Source organism: Canis lupus, chromosome 31 (genome assembly GCF_048164855.1).
Source record: "Canis lupus baileyi chromosome 31, mCanLup2.hap1, whole genome shotgun sequence".
Lineage (NCBI taxonomy): Eukaryota > Metazoa > Chordata > Mammalia > Carnivora > Canidae > Canis > Canis lupus.
The window spans coordinates 9636639-9653667 of NC_132868.1; the positions used below are offsets into that span (position 1 = coordinate 9636639).

General features: G+C 45.1%; 1 protein-coding gene across 2 annotated transcripts in view; it reads right to left on the bottom strand.

The window, feature by feature from the left end:
* ICE1 (interactor of little elongation complex ELL subunit 1) overlaps nucleotides 1-17029 on the bottom strand; it is a 58606-nt gene that overhangs the window by 7774 nt on the left and 33803 nt on the right. For both annotated transcript variants that reach the window (XM_072807377.1, XM_072807376.1), the window contains 5 exons: nucleotides 10563-15356; nucleotides 9155-9323; nucleotides 6268-6428; nucleotides 2302-2492; nucleotides 111-217 (listed from right to left, as the gene is read on the bottom strand). In XM_072807377.1, the coding sequence (XP_072663478.1) occupies nucleotides 111-217; nucleotides 2302-2492; nucleotides 6268-6428; nucleotides 9155-9323; nucleotides 10563-15356 (5422 nt within the window). The remainder of the gene's footprint in view (nucleotides 1-110; nucleotides 218-2301; nucleotides 2493-6267; nucleotides 6429-9154; nucleotides 9324-10562; nucleotides 15357-17029) is intronic.

A 17029-nucleotide genomic window follows, 5' to 3' on the forward strand; every position in this document is an offset into this window, starting at 1 on the left:
AGCATCTACTCTAGTGGTGTCAGATCAGTGATTCCAGTGACGTTTCATAGCTTTGTTCCCCCACCAGGACATGGTCAAGAAGAAAACACTTCATAAAACAGACAACTCACCAATCAGCCTCAGTATCGATGCTATAATAATATCAGGAGTATATGCGATGTTCGCGTGTCCTTTCCTGTATTTTATCCACTTATCCATTACAGGCCACAGCTCTTTACTAGAAAACAACAGCATATATATATATATATATGTTTATTTATGTACATGAACATGAAAAGTATGCACATCCACCATCAGTCCAATATTAACAACTTATAAATGGTCCATAAGAGACAATTAATAAAGAAGAGGGACTTCTAAAAATTTATTTACTTATTTTTAAGTAGGCTCCATGCCCAATGTGGGGCTTGAACTGACAACCCTGGGATTAAGAATTGTCTGCTCTACTGAGCCAGCCAGGTGCCCAAAAAAGGGTCTTCTGAAGATGTAACTTCTTAGGGTAAAATGAGAACAGACACTGGAAGCTTATACACTCTCCAACTATTCCAGATATTTGGGCCCACACTGGCTTAAATGAGGCTATAGATACTCATGCTTGCATCTTGATTCTATTTTCACCCTTTATACAAGGCTCCGAGTAGAGATGCCAAACACTGTCCCCAAGTCACAGAACTGGAAGAAGTGGCAGTCAGGATCTTCACTGAGACCTCCAGAGACCTCTATAGCTCGGAGGAGCAGAGCAAGGAGCTCAGAGGAAACAACCACACTGTAGACTCGCTACTGACTGCAAACACTGCTGGCCCCTCTTTGCTTTCTCTTCTTTCAAAAGTGTATTTACTTCTTATATGGTATTTATAGTATTAGAAATGTTAAAATGCCAGGGCGCCTGGGGTTGAGCATCTGCCTTTGGCTCAGGTCATGATCCTGGGGTCCTGGGATGAAGTCCCGCATCAGGGTCCCCGCAGGGAGCCTTCTTCTCCCTCTGCCTGTGTCTCTGCCTCTCTCTCTATGTGTCTCTCATGAATAAATAAATACAATCTTTAAAAAATAAAGAAAAGTTAAATGCTAACACACAGAAGAAAAAGGTAAATTAAAAGCACCCCAAATACATTTTCAGATATTACTCAACTAATCCTGGATTTGTCTTTCCATGTGCTTCTCTACATGCGTGTATGTAAACACGTGGTGAAGGTGACCACAGTGCTGCACGATCTGGGCCTGGAGCTGCTTAGGCAGAGATCCTGACCCAGCCGGGGGACCTGGGCAGAGCACCTCTACCAAGAACCACTCCTGGTGGGCTGATTAGTCATCCTACCTGCTGGGCCCCACGAATGAAGAGTCAGGGACAAGGCCCACAGGAGGCACTCATACCTTACATACACGCGACAGACCGCCCCACCACTCCCCGGTGAGCGAAGGAAGAAGCACTGAGAGACCCTCACGCGTTGTCAATGCTTAAACATCCACTTACAGCTAGTTACTTTAATATGGCAGTATTTCATTATACAGAAGAACCATAATTCAATTCCCTATCGCTTGACATTTAGAGAAGTAATATGTCCCTAGTGTTAAAGAGGAAAGAAAGAGAGCAGAGTTTCCCACAGAACACATTCAAGTATCTCCAGGATATGGACCATCAATCCTTTGTGAATCCTTTTTAATGCCATAAACTCCTTTCAACCAGCCTTTCTCAGTCGAGGTCCCAAGAAAACTAAGATCTGTGGAAGTCATGTGTGTGATCATTTTCTCCATTCTCCCAAAGATGGTACATAGCTAGTGAAGAATTCCCATGCACAGAGGAAAGCGGACTCATTACATAAAACAGATGCCCGACACTTAGTTCTCTCCTGAAACCCAGGTGAGAAAAGCTGCTAACCTGGAGCTCTTAATATGTCTGCTCACATGGGTTTCCCAGAGTATTTGAATGTGAAGATATGATCATGATGCTTCCTCCTACACTACTTCCCTTTGTGGGCACTGCTCTGTGAGCTGGTGATGTGCCAGTGAATCCAAACCCCTCCTTCACCAGTGTCATGCTCCTTAAGGGAGAGACAGCACCAGCAGAATACAATGAAAAGAAGTTACAGCCACCACAAACACATAAATTAGCAAGGGGACATGATAATAATACAAATCCTTTAATTGGAGTTTTACCAACTCTTACCCAAATCAAAATGTCACTTGTACATGTTTCAGTGGCCTTCAACAGCAGTAACTATTCAAACCACAAGTCAGCAACCATTCGACCAGCTACCATCCAATTCAAGAACCCAACTTTCAGTTAGCAAAACAGCCCTGTACCTTATAATGTTATCATGTGTCCAAATCCACTTCTGATGGCAACAAAGCAGATCAATGGCAAATATGTACTCCCAAGTGTTATCACTTAAGTCTTCACCAAATTTTTCACTGGACTGAAACTCTGTTTTTGGACACAACTGTATGGTCAAAAGCAGCTTAGAAACCATGAAACCCACATCCACAGGAGCATTCTAGCAAATGAAAAAAGGAAAAAAACAAAATATAATTCAGAGTTTCAAATGTTACAGATCTTGTGTTAGTAATCTCAGAGCGTTACAAGCATCAGATGAATAACCATTTAATTTTAAACACTTTTTTTTTTTTTTTAAGATATTACTTATTTATTCATGAGACACACACAAAGAGAGGTAGAGACACAGGTAGAGGGAGAAGCAGGCTCCATGCAGGGAGCCCAATGCAGGATTCGATCCCAGAATCCTGGGATCATGACCTGAGCCAAAGGCAGACAATCAACTGCTAGGCCACCCAGGTGCCTCAAAAGACACTTTTTAAAAGTTGTATTTGAATAAGGAACTATGTTTATCTTAATCATAACACTTGTCCTAAAACGATTATAAGCACAGAGGTTGGTAGGCCAGATAAAAAAAGCTCCAAGCCTGGAGTCAACTTAAACAGCCAACTCTTGGGTTGGGCTCAGGTCATGATCTCAAGGTCCTAAGGTCGAGCCCCCAGTTGGGTTTTGTAGTTGAGACTCTTTCTCCCTCTCACTTTGCCTGTGCTTCCACACTTGTGTGCTCTCTCTCAAATAAAATCTTAAAAAAAAAAAAAAAAAGGCTGCAGGCAGGATGCATAATCTAGTCAGGTAGAAAGGAGATTAGCTGCAATCCCGACAGAAACACAAGTTTTTATTATCTCAAATTAGAAAATTAAAGTTATAAAGTTATAATAACATTTTTTAAACTTTAAAAAAGTTCTTCAAATTCTATCATCCTCTGACTTTAGTTATCAGTCTTTTCGTAGAAATTCATACAATTGAATCAGCTACTACTAGACTCCTCTGTCTGGCTTCTTTCACAGTTGTAGATGTGTGCTGATAGGTACCTGCACTCTTATACCTACCAATCGATGAACACTCCTTCCTGTTGCTGAGGATTATCCTTTACATGATGGACCAATCCATTTATCTACTCACCTCCTGACAGACATCTGGGCTATTCCAGTCTCAGGCTACACGGGATAATGCTACTATGAACGTGCATGTAACATGTCTTTGTATGGACATTAATTGACTTCTCTTAAACAAAGAACTAGCAGTGGATTTATAATTTTTTCTTACTTGTGCAATTTTTTTAAATTGGGTTTTGTTATTAAAAATAAAGAGGGGTGCCTGGGTGGCTCAGTTGGGTGAATGTCCAAATTCTTGATCTTAGCTGAGGTCTTGAACTCAGGGTCTTGAGTTCAAGCCCCACACTAGGCTACACACTGGTCGTGGAGCCTACATAAGAAAGTAATAATAGTCAACAAATAAAAAATAAACAGAAAGCTTTTACTCTTTTCATATACTTGCCAAAGACTGGGAATTATTTGGTTCTTCAAAAGATTAGGTAAAATTCAGATGTAATCTACACATGCTTTTTATACAGTAAGTTTTTTATCAACATTTCCACTTCTTTCATGATAATCAAAACAACTGGTTTCAAGTGTTCCATCTCTGAAACCCAGTTTGATCATTTTTATTTTGCTAAGAAATCATCCTCAGCTTCCAATCCTGCACTAGAGTCGAGGGTGGTGGTCTTCTCAACCTTCCTCCTACATCTGGAGTCTGTTTTCTTTCTTGTTTTTGAAATCCTCAATAGTTTCTCTCTTTTTTTTTTTTCATTAGTCTGACCTAGGAGCTGTTTTGTTACTATTTCTTAGGCAATGGGTTTTTTTTCTATGTGTTTTTTGTTCTCTGCTTCATTAAACTCTATTCCTTTTCTCAGACATTTATTTTTTAAAATCTTTATCAGGCATTTTATTATTATTTATTTAATAATGAAAACATTGAAACTATCTTAATAAATCTTGCAAAAACTAGAGATCTTTAGTACGAAGGGTTTTCCTTTTCAATGACTTTATTATTTATTTATTTATTTATTTATTTATTTATTTAATTGATTTATTCATGAGACACACAGAAACAGAGGCAGATGAAGAAGCAGGCTCCATGCAGGAAGACCAACATGGGACTTGTTCCCGGGACTCCAGGATCACGCCCCAGGCCAAAGGCAGACACTAAACCCCTGAGCCACCCAGGGATCCCCTCAATAACTTTTAAAACACTGATTTTAATTTTGAGTTCCTTTTTATTCCCAGATTGTCCAGCAACATGTATGCCAACTTTCAAGTAATGTTTATGGAATCTGTTTCACTGAATTACTACCAGAGAATTTTGAGTATGGAATCTTTACTTTTTAAAAATTAAGGGTTTTTTTTGTGTGTGTGTGGCCAAGATCAGGACTGGTTTTGTAAATGTGATACAGACACACAAAGAAATACATACTCTTCAGGTTTACATTTTATATTATTGAATTCCACTGATTCTACTCATTTTATCTATTGGATCTACTGAATTCTGTGACAGAAGATCTGGAAGTCTTTTTCATTGTAACCCAGGTAATTTCTAGCCCAAGTATTACTCATTTTTTATACTTTGACTTTATATTTTTATTTGACATGATATAAAGCAAATACATTTATTAAAATTCTATTCTCTTTATAAAATCTTTTATCATCAAATTGTCATATCTGGTTTTATCCTCAGTGCACAAGCAGGACTAAGCAGATGCAAGTCCGCCTGCAGGAACCTGGGGGAGGAGCCCTGCAGGTAGTGGGAAGGGGTGGGACTGTGGCCAACAGTGACAGGAGGTGGAAGGGGTCTTCTAAGTGGCTGACTGGAATCGGACAGTGCTCCCAGGACTACACTCGGATTCGTATAGAGGAGTTGCTAAAGAGATGATTACAGACTTGGTTTTCAATATTTCCTTATTTTGTGTTCATCAAGAGTCCTTTCCTTTACTTTCTGTAAGAAATTAGAAGTCCGGGCACCTCTGTGGCTCAGTCAGTTGGGCATCTGACTCTTGATTTCAGCTCAGGTCAAGATCTCAAGGTCGTGGGATCATGTGGGATCAAGCCCCACATCAGAGTCAACTTGGGATTCTCTCTCCCTCTCCCCTGTGCCCCTCCTACATCTCGCTGGCTCAGTCTCTCTTTCTTAAAAAAAAAAAAAAAAAAAAAAAAATTCTCTCTCCCTCTCCTCCTGCACCCACATGCGCGCACGCACACACGCTCTCTCTTTCCAAATAAACAAATAAAAAATAAAAACCAATCAAGGTCAACCCCTCACTGAATTCAACATCTCTTCTTAGTGTGTACCCCTGTAGTGACAACAGTGGTTGCCAACTCAACCTCCAAAGATTCTCACTAGATAAACAGCCGTGATAGAAAAGAACACCAATCTAGACAGTAGGTATATCAGCACTTAGCAAAGAAAATAATAAAAAAAGGGAAAAGAACTCACAGGAACAAAATACTTAAATAAAAATGTCATCAACTAAAAAGAAAAGTAGAGAATATTACATTGAGAAAAATCAACCAGGAAGGAGTTGAAATGGCATTTCTCACCTTCGAGCCCTGCAGATGCACTACACACATACATACACATACATCATACATGGACCTCATCAGTTATAAACAGTGAACAAGATATACTCTTGTTAAATGAACACAACACCTACATCTGTAATTCTTCCCAAAGTGCCTCATGCATATTTTCCAAACTAAATGCTTGCACTTAGGCTAAAGTGGTATTTTTAAAGGATCTAATAATAAGAGTTGTATCTCTCAAATGTTCATAAACTAATTCAACAGTAAATACAAAACTGAATGCAAGAGCTACAAGCAAGGTCTGATGATTTAGAAATTAAAAAAAAACAAAAACAAAAACAAAAACAAAAAACACCTCACCTTTTCCCAGTTGAGAAAGGCTCTCAAACAGTTCCGAACCTCTCCTTTAGCACGTTGCCTGGCAACCAACTGCATTGCCTTATTAATCACCGATTGGGAAATAAATATATCATGCCACATGTTTGCAATGAACAAAGTCAATTTTTCAGACTCTGGAAAATCTATGAGAAAAAAGACAATAAACCTTTATGTCTGACCAAGTGAATAAATTACAAGCTAAGAATACATTTTAATAATTTCTTTTTTTTTTTTTTAAGATTTTATTTTATTTTATTCATGAGAGACACAGAGAGAGGCAGGCTCCTCAAAAGGAGGCCGACACAGGACCCGATCCCGGGACTGAGATCATGCCCTGAGCCAAAGGCAGACACCCAACCACTAAGCCACCCAGGCGTCCCCACATTTTAATAATTTCACTAGTGCCTTGTAAGGCCTCCTAACACTGAAGGGAGGTAGGTGCCTGATGAGGCCCTGCTTCTTTCTCCCACAACTCCTTCCCTTTAGCAAACCCTCTTTAATTAAAATTGAAACATAATACCCAGATATACCCCACTGTAGTATGAAAAGAGCCACAGAATTCAAAATGTGAAGTAAAGGCAAACTTAGCTCTTCAGACTTCCACAAACCTAGAACCTTCCCATTTGTGAAGTGTCAATTCAGTCTATTTTTTATGCATCTGTAAGAACTCACCTGTGAAACATAGAAAAGGCTTTTGATTTGAAGAGATGTTTGTATACATTATGGATGACAGTCTTCTACTGTAAATGTTCTTTCCTACATTTGGCTTTGTTTGATCGACCTAACCCACATGCAGCTCACATACAGTCTGATGAATTTTGATGAATGAATATGTCCATGTCACCCCCACCACAAGCAATACATAAAATATTTCCATCCTCCCAAATTCCCGTGGTCTAACCCACCCAGGGCATCACTTCACCCCAGATACAGACAACCCTGATCTGCTCACTGCCACCATAATTTAGCTGCCTTTCCTCAAATGCTTTCAGATAGCACGTGCTCTCTTTTGTCTGGCTCCGTGACTCAGCAGAGTGTTTCTACGACTCACCCATGTTGCCACACATATCTGGAGTCCCTCATGTTGTGTGGCTAACTAGTATTCAACTGACTGATAGCACATATCAATCAGTTGAATGTTCTCCTCTCACCCACTGACGGACGTCTATCTCCAGCTCTGGGCTGCTGCCAATGAAAATGCCGTGTCTCAGTACCAGTCTAGGTGAGAGTATGTCTCTACTTGGGTTAGCTAAGGGCCTACGAGGGGGATTTCTGGGTCATTCAATAAATGAATATTTTTATAAGAAACTGTCAGTGTTTTGCAACATGGCTGTGCCAGGCAAAACAGATTTTTACCCTGTTTGGCATGAAGTCAGGTCTTGTGTTTAAAGAATGGCTATGTCAAAGCAGTAGCTCACTGTGCAATTCTGAGCTGTGATTTCTGAGATCTGGGGTCTGTGTGGTACTATGTCCTCCCACCCCAGGGCCTCTCCACGTGCTGCTTCATTTGCCTGGCATCTTCTCTCTCACTTTCTTGTAGGCACTTATTGGCATCTTCATATCTCAAGTTCAGAAGCCACTGACAAGGAAAGCTTCTCTACCCCAGAGACTCACAAATCCCCTTCCACAGCACAGTCCCTCACACAACAGATCCTCAATGACTACATATAATGCATTTTTTTCTGGGGAGACGAGAGAACAAAATCTCTGCCCTTACAGAGCACACAGTTTAGTGGAGGAGAAACTGCAATAAGAAGGGTTCAGGATACAAGGTAAAGGGGCATTAGCACCATGAAGGAAAAGCCAGGAGGGTGCAGGATAAAACTGACTGTGGGAACCCATGAACTACTGTGAGCCCCGAAATGTGAAGGTCAGCTTCCCCATGGAGAGACCTGCGGCCCATAAGCCGGACAGGAGAGTGGGCTGGTGGCGTTTGACAAGAACAGAACCTCAGTGAGGGCCCAGCAGAGTCCATGCTGCTCACCTTGTTACTGCTCACCTCCAAGGAGCCCCACATGCACAGTGTCATGCGACCAGCAAACAAAGGCCCCGCTACACAGACGTGTCTGCATCTGGTTCTGGTCGCTGTCCAGGCCTTAATGCCCAGCGTGCACCCTGTGAACTACTATTGAGTCCACCAATGACCGAAAGAATAAACAAAGAAAAGAAGAGGGCAACAGACGGCAGCCCCATTCACAGGTCTGCACACAATGGGCACATTCCATTACATGCTTTACAAGCCCTGTGAATAACACACTATTAGGATGAAAGACCTTCATCAAGAGAAGACTTTCTGATGTGAAATTAAATGCATTTGTGTATCATTTCCCTGTTTACAAAGGTTTCTACTGAGGATGTGCTTTTACGAAGGATGACTCCCGATCTGACCCGTTAGTGGGGATGGAGAGAGGGGAAGGGAGATGGGGATCCCAGGAGAGCCCTCCATCCACCTCTCTCTGCTCCTCTTTTCGCTGTGGGCTCACTGCTCTATTTTAGGGTTTCTGCCTTTTCCAGCCAGTGACACCGCAGTGTGATCTGTCACTGACTTTACATTCAGTCCCTTACGCTGTGTGGCCTATCTCTGACTTTTCAGCAGCAGCACTAGAATGAGACAGGCAGTAATGAGAGATCCTCGATTATATACACAAGTGGAAACGTATGTGCTGATATGAGGAATTCTCCCATTGAAAACCAGGCACAGTTGGTACAGCTAGGCTCTTCATGTCCTCTAGTAAATGCACAAACATTAACACGATTTTAAAAGATACACAGTAATGACTTAGCTGCAAATACAGGTCTCCCAGTATAATAATGAGATAAAAAAGCAGTAGTACATTGACAATATAGAAACGTCACTATCTAAACGTACCTTCCTTAAGTAGGCTGTAGCAAAACAAGCGAGCTCTTTCCAAGTCCCCAAGTTGCCGACAAATACCCACATACACTCTGCAGAGGGCATGAATGTAATTACGCTCCATAGATATCTTCTGAATTTTTAGTTCTGAGAGAATCGAGTGAAGCAAGCACTCAGCTAAATGCTGGATTGGGAGAAAAAAAAAAAAGAAAAGAAAAGGCAATGTACACTGATTTCTTTTGCCTATTAGAGAATAGCTAAAAGCTACAAAATTAAGTATCTATTAGAACCATAAAACATGTACTGTATTAGCAAGTAGAGAGCAGTCACTGTGGCAAGCCATCTGCTTTACTCAGCCCAGTGAGCTTCCCCTCCCCTCCACTGTCCAGGTATGGGGGGGGGGGGGGGGCAAGAGGACCAAAGCAGGAGGCTGCCTGCAGGTGCCAGAGGCCATGTCCAAACACGCCTGCCTGCTTACAGTCGCTGCCACAACTCCAACCAAGTATACACTTTCTTAGTTTTAGCCAAAATAATTCTGTGTATGTGTATCACACCCACTCAGATTCTTCTCCCACTCTTGTTTTCTGAACTCCGATGTGCCCTATACACATTTATCCTGTTTAGATCTTAAAAATGGGCAACATTCTTCCTACTTAGAAAGAAGGGAATTAAATAATTTGATCCATTAGTTCATGTGAAAATAAGTATCTTTTCAAAGCAGTTTGTACTACTCTCTATTCTTTGCCAAAGTAGGTAATCTAAGAAAAATATACACTATTTCTACCATTATGACTCCAAGGATGTGCAGACAACCAATAGAGCAGGATCCGTGGGGCACTGAAAATAATCCACACAAGGTGTCGACATACTTGGAAAATAAAACCCTGTAGAAGTCCTAATAACCCATGTATGTGGACCTGCACAATCCTCCCACTTTAACTGTCCCTATCTTGAAGCCAGCATCTGTTCCGGTTTCATTGTGACATTCATTAAAGGAGGGACGGGGGAAACCCCAGGCTCTTTCTGGAAGACACTCAGACTCCCAAACGTGTATGCACTATTCATGGAAAACAAAGAATCTGTTATGGGAGAATAATTCCACGCTTTGAAGCAAATCATTTTGAGCCTTTAAACATGCCAGAATTGATGGGAAATATACAACTGTAGTCCTGACAGATACTTTTATGTCTTCAAATTTTAAGCTATTTGATGAATACAAATTATCAAATCGCCAATGTCTTATCACATCTAAAGCGTACAAGATGCTACCTAGAAACGAAGTATAGATCACATTTGTATGGATAACTGCTGATCTCTGAAATGAAATTTCTGTTCAGGGTAATCTACCACTTTGCTAAAAGCAGACATCCTGTGTCTCAGGACATGCAATTCCTAACGCACTTAAAGAAAAGCAGTCACATACCTTTTTGGTTGTGCTAAATTCATAAACAACTTCCTTTTCTTGATCTCTCATTACGGGCTTTTTGGAGATGTTTCCCACATAGACGTGACTCCGAATGACAGGTAAGAGATCAAAAGACGACTCTGCGATCTTCTTCAGCGCATCAGCTATGGCTTTGTCGTGAGACTCTACAGTTTCTTTTGGGTTTGGAGGCAACTGTGAAACCGTACTGACAGTCAATAGGGAACTTTCTTCCTCTGTTGTCATGCCTTCAGCTCGAGAGGGGTTCCTCCGAGGGGGCTTGCTGGCTCCTTCTGCAGGGGCACCCCCCATCTCTGGTTCTGGGGACCCACTGTCCAGCCGCAATCTTTTGGCACTCCTCGGTGTGGATGTGGACAACGTCCTTTTCACACCTGCATCCTGGCGAGTCCCCCCATCTCTGCACTTATCTTGATGACAGTCACTCCCAGCGCTGCCCCCCGTCTTAACAAAGGCGGTCGAGGTCGATGTGATTGCCTTGAATCCTGTTATGGCGCTGACTGGCCCTGGTAAGTTCTTAAGGTCCGCAGGTGTACCTCGAGTAAGCTGGATATTTCCTTTGAGGATGTTGAGGGTGCGGGCCCTAGCAGACAACTCTGGGTACATGGTGTCAAGGATTTTAACGGAGTTTTCCTGGGGTCCGGCCACAGCCGTGTGTGCAGATGCCAAGGTGGGGAGACGGCCAGGCACAGGGAGAGCGTGCTTTGGGGTCGCGGCACAAAACTGCAAGGGTGATGACAATATCCTCTCGCCCGCTGGTGCGGTGGATGGGGACGGGGATGTGCATGGGGGAGAGGGGCAGCCCGGCTCTTCCGGCAAAGGAGACATCATTGGAGGCACTGGGATTTCACATAAGGGGGACATCTGGCCAATAGGAGAAGTAGGTGAGGAGGGAGAGGAAGCTATCAGAGGAGAAACTGGTTGCGAAGTCCTTGGAGGTGTAGCGACCAAAGGAGCGAGCAAGGGTGGCAGGGGGGGGCCCACCTCTTGCCGGATTTTACTCAGAGTATCAGAACAGTCTGTAGGTGTCGACGTGTCAGCATTGGCTAGGATGGTCTGCGTCTGAGTTCTCGGAGTTTTGGTGTTCTCTCTTTCCCCTGAAAACGACTGAGAACCTTCACTCTGAGTAGTTTCAACTCGGCTTGATGCCAATGCCTTTGCTGGCTTGTTTGACGGCTCTTTGTTTGAAATCTTCGATCGATTCTTATTTTTGCTGAATGGCTCTAGTTTTGAGTTAAAGTATGTGTGATCAGATGCAACAGGCTGAGACTCAAAATTCTGATCGTAGATTTCAGAACTAATCCTCACACTAGGTTTGACAGGCCTGTTGCGCAAACGACTCTTATCAAAGTTGGTGCTCTGGCTGCTGCTAGAAATCTCCTCTTGGGCACAGGACAGGCTGCTACCGCACTGCGGCTCCTGAAATGGAGGGTCAGGGGGCTCGGTCTCTGGGGACTTCTCTATGGAAGTAATGGAAATGAAGCCAGATCCCAGGCCTCCCCGATCTGGGGAAACAGGGATGTCTTCGGGAGTGTCACACAGTATGACCTGGTCCACATTTGGCATGAGAGCTACCCCATTTATGATGGTCCAGTGGTCCCCCTTCTCAATGACAAGATTCTGATCCTTATTGATCAGAACGTTTATAACTTCGGAGGTCACTGTTGATATCTGACACTGAAATGTCGTTTCTGTCCCATCCTCAGCATTGCCCTCGGTGGTTGGCCCTGCCGCAGAGTCAGAACGCTGGGGTGAGGGCTCTGCTAGTTCTGACATAACCTCTGCCCCACCGCAAACTGGGCTGGTGACCTCGGGATCTCCTTTAGGACTGCCCAGAGTGACTTTGTTACTCGAGGTGCTGCTGGCAGGTGAACAGCCTTTGCTGGCCATGCCGGCTGGAGGCGATGTACCTGAAGGGTGTGGTGGGAAGCCAGTCGCCTCCTGAGGTGGGGCATGCTCTCTGACAGGGGTAGCCGTCACGCTGTCGTGCATATTTAAGAGCAGTAAACTACCAGCATCTTTGCCAGGAGAGCTCCCACAGCTGGTCTGAAGCTCCTGTCCAATCCTGGTGAGGACCTCGGACAGCGTATCCAGGGACTGCCGGGTGAGCTGACTCGTGCTCAAGGGACCGTCATCCTCCTCGGATTCAATCCACTCTTCGGAGGTTCCAAGTGTTTCTTCTTCGCAGAGCTGCTTTCTGTATTTTTCTCCTGATAGTTCACCTGTCTTTAAATCTTTGTTCATTTCTTTATTGAAGGTTCCTTTGCTAGAACATTCTGACACAGAGTCCCCTGAGCTATAATCTCTTAACTGACAACTTTCAAGAAACATCACGACCTCTGATGTGGAGAGTCCATCGATCTCTGACAGGGTACTGATGTTGAAATCCTGCAGCGCGGAGGTCAGACACCCCACCTCGACGGAAGGCCTGGGCTCGGCTGTACCAGCACCTGGACCTCCTAAACCTTTTCTGGAAGCAAAGGCCATCCTTTGTTGTCTGTCCCCCATTGCAGCCTCGGGCTCACTCTCCCCCTCACTGCAGCTAGGTGCCTCACTCTCCTCCACTTCTGTGTCGCCACCTCCTGTCTCCCGAATGCCAGTGTAACACAGGGCCCCGGCGAGGCCACCCAAGGGGACAGCACGTGTCTCTTCATCTTTTCTGAGAATTGTGCATGGAAGAACGGTCCCTGCAGCGCCTGCATCTTGAGAAGCACCACCAGGAGTCTGAGATGGCAGCTCCGGTGGCTCCTTCAGGCTCTGCCGGACACGAGGAGCATCCTCTGGGACGGCCAGGGCCTCCCCACTAGATCTGCCCGGGCCCCCATAGGCTACATTGTCAGCAGGAAAGCTTCCGGACACTGGCACTTCTGCAGCTGGAGGAGGTCCATCTGCATGTGGCCCAGATGAGTCCAGATCTGTGGCATGAAGGAGCAAACTTTGCTTCCGTGCTGCTTCCTGCGCTGAGGCTTCCATCATGATGCTTTGGCTTTGGACTGGGATGTTTTCAGAAGAGAAAGACAGTTTGCTATTTGTGGAACAGTGAGAAATTCCAACTGGTAAAGAATCACTAGGAAAACTGAATGCTAATTTTCTCCATGAGGCAGAAACTTGCGGTGAGGTCCCTTCAGTAGCAGTCACCCCCTGGGCACTCTGTGCCGTGTCCTCTCTTTCTCTGGCACATCCGGCAACAGAGGCTGTGGGAGCAGCCCCAGGACTGGCATGTGCTGCTGTGAAGACAGGCTCAGTCCTCTGCCGCCCCCAGGGCTCCCATCTAGTGCTGGACACCATCTCGGGCCTGGTCTGCTTGGTGATCACTGACACTTGGTTAGGCAACAGAGATGCAGTAGCTCTGAGCGTCACAGGGTTATTTTCTCCAGCATGTTCATGCCTGGGTGTGGATCCTCTACTTTCTAAGGATGGCACTGCCTTTTGTACCTGATGGTTAGTCTTCTGTTCATGTTCTGACTTAGCTCTCAGCCTTTCTTCCCCACCTCTCCTTAACAGATCAGGATGGTGCCACGAAGGGCTTTTAACAAAACCAAATCCACTCTTGGTCAGGCTGCACTGAGACTCTAGCAATGGTGTGGAATCCGCCCGAGTGAGGGGGAGCTCAGTTCTGGGGCCCTGACTTCCACACTGTGCTTCTTTCATAGCTTTTATAAATACTGACTGTGGAAGCGAACAGACTTTGGGCATGCCTTTCACAACGTTTGTGCACTCGGCCTCACTGCTACTCCGATTAAAATTTGATGTTCCCAACTCAGGGCTCAAAGCACACAAGCTATTCTCCAGATGGTTCTCTCTGGCAGGACACTCTGGGGGCTCAGGCTGCAGATCTAGCACATTCAAGGTTTCAGCTTGTAACTTTTGTTCAGAGTGATGCAGTTCCAGGGGGCTAACTTGGGCAGGAATGTGCAGATCATGAGCATACTTGACAGTAGAGGAAGACGGGGAGCCACTGCAGACAGACGATGTTCCCGAGGTAGAAGAGGAAGAAAGCCTGGCGTCAATGCCAAGCCCTGTGGCACCCGCCACGTCACCTGTATCGTCCTCTGGTTCAGGTGATGCTCCTAAAACAAACCCTGGAACATCCCTCTCCTTTCCCAGTACTCTACACATTCCCTGAAAATGGTCAGAAATGGACATATGATCCGATTCCAGAGGGATATCATTAGTTAGTGTCCACTTTGTAAATTGTGATTTGGGTGATCCTATCATTTCAGATAGTAGGGTTTCTCCTTCAGATTCTGTGAGCTCACTGAATGGCCTCTTGCCAAGTGGGGAAGAACACATGTCAGACTTCTGGGGGGCTGCTCCCCTGCCCTGTGCCCGGCTGCCAGACAACATCTCCACACACACGTTTCTGATAGGTTCGTGAAGTGTGTTCTCTGTCTGCACCGACTTATCCACCTCCTTAACCTCTCTCTGTCTCTGTGCTTCGTCTAAAATGCCTCTTCTCCCACCACTAGTGGATTCAGATGACACCATCCAATGTTTCTCATGAGCTAAGGAGTATGTGGCTGAAGGCTGAAGTGTTGCTGTAAATGTCCCGAACCCAACAGTTGTCACTTCGTTGACTTCCAATGTAGTTAGGGCTTGGCTGGCTTCATGTGATTTCGGCTTTTCCTCCCAGGTACCACTACTTCCTTTACTTTTTCTGGACGAACCAAAATACTGTGATCCAGACGTCTCATCTTCTGAAACAGACTCAGGAGAATTTCTATTATGGGACGATTCGTTATCACTGGAATCTGTATACTCTCCAAAGTAGGTTTCCTTAAAAATGAATAAATTATTCTTATTAGTTAAATATCAATCAAACCAACTAAACATACCCATCTATCAAACGCATTGAAAAAGTAATTCTTGTTAAATACTAATTGAACTGACTCCGCATAACCACCAATTAAATGCATTCCTAAAGAATCCTTTAAAATACATCTGAGGAGAGGGTAGCTCCCCGTCTGAAACCCACTGGGTAGGCAAGGTGCAGTCTGAGCACAAAGTTGCCTTGCCTTTGCCCTGAGTGGTCTGCCCGAGTTGCCGTCACTCCGACTGCTCGCTCCTCCCACAACAGACCTAGGACTATTCTCCAAAGGGCCAGACATTCCTACTCTCTCCAGCAATTCCTCCCCATTTCCTGGCATGAAAGGTGTCCAACTCTGGAGGCAGAGCCTCTAGTCCTCCTGCTTCCAGGCCACTCCTCTGCAGGTGTCCAGCTCCAGCCCAGCAGGACTGGCCACCACTTCGGGTGACATCCTGTAGATATCTTGTACCTACAGTTCCTCATGCCTAGGCTGCATCTGGGATGCTCCTACCAAGTGGACAGACTCTGCTTCTTTCAACAGTATGCACACAGACACTGCTCCTTCCCACACAGCCTGCTCTCCATCTCTGCTCCAGAAGGCCCCTGGGTAGCCCCTGCAGTCTTGGCAGAAATGCCCCCATTAAACAGCCCACCAAAAGTGCTGGCCTCTCCACTGTCTGGCCCTGTTCCATGAGGGAGACAGGGGACTGGTGAGTAACAGAGTTCATGTACACTTGCTCCTACTAACAAAATGCTTTCCTCCCCTGAGTTCTTGGGCTCCCTCCATTGTCCTGTCACTTGTTTTTGACCTCCTTTCCTCTCCTCCTATGTAGTCACATACAGGTTGACAGGTCCCCAGGATTCCATTTGGAACCTCATTCTCTTCTACACACCTGCACTCAACAACCTCAAGTCCCATGGCATCTGTTACACCCAAACGCTACAGTGCTCTTCTGTCTGGGCCCACCAGGGCCTCCTTCTGAGTGCCATGCCTGTGGGTCTACAATCCAACTGCGTGCCCCCTTGGAGGCCCTATGCATACCCTGGATCCACATCTGACACAGCACCTTCCCATCCACGCAGGGCTTCCTTTCTTTGCTACTTTCCAGCATCCCTGACTCCTCCACCCCCCTAACCATCACACTGAAAACCCTGTCAAATGCTGCTCATTCACCCTCAGCATTTCTCAGAAGAGCCCCACCTTCTGAACCCCAGTGCTGTTGCAGGAATGAGGTGTCAAGAACACTGGAAGCTGCTGATTAAGTCGGTGATTGTTCCCTCTATGCTCTCGCCTCTGCCAGACTATCCCCACTCCCTACTTGATCACACAGCAGCTAAATGGAAACTTGCAATTGAAAATCTATCATTAAGTCCCCTTCTCAGGATCCACCAAAGACTTCCCCCTGCCTTAGAATAAAATAGAAAGTCCTAAGGGACACAGACAGCCCTTGCAGACCTGGTAAGGGTGGACATTCTCTGGCACAAGCTCATGTCCAGTTGCATGACCCTGTGTAAAAAGCGTCTCCACCTGAAACAGCCCCGCCCTCTGAACACTGAGCTGGGTCCTGTCTTCCCAGAGCATCCCTGTTCTCCCTGGCCTCCCTCTAAACCCACCCTCTGGCGTGGGTCCTCTCCAGCAGGT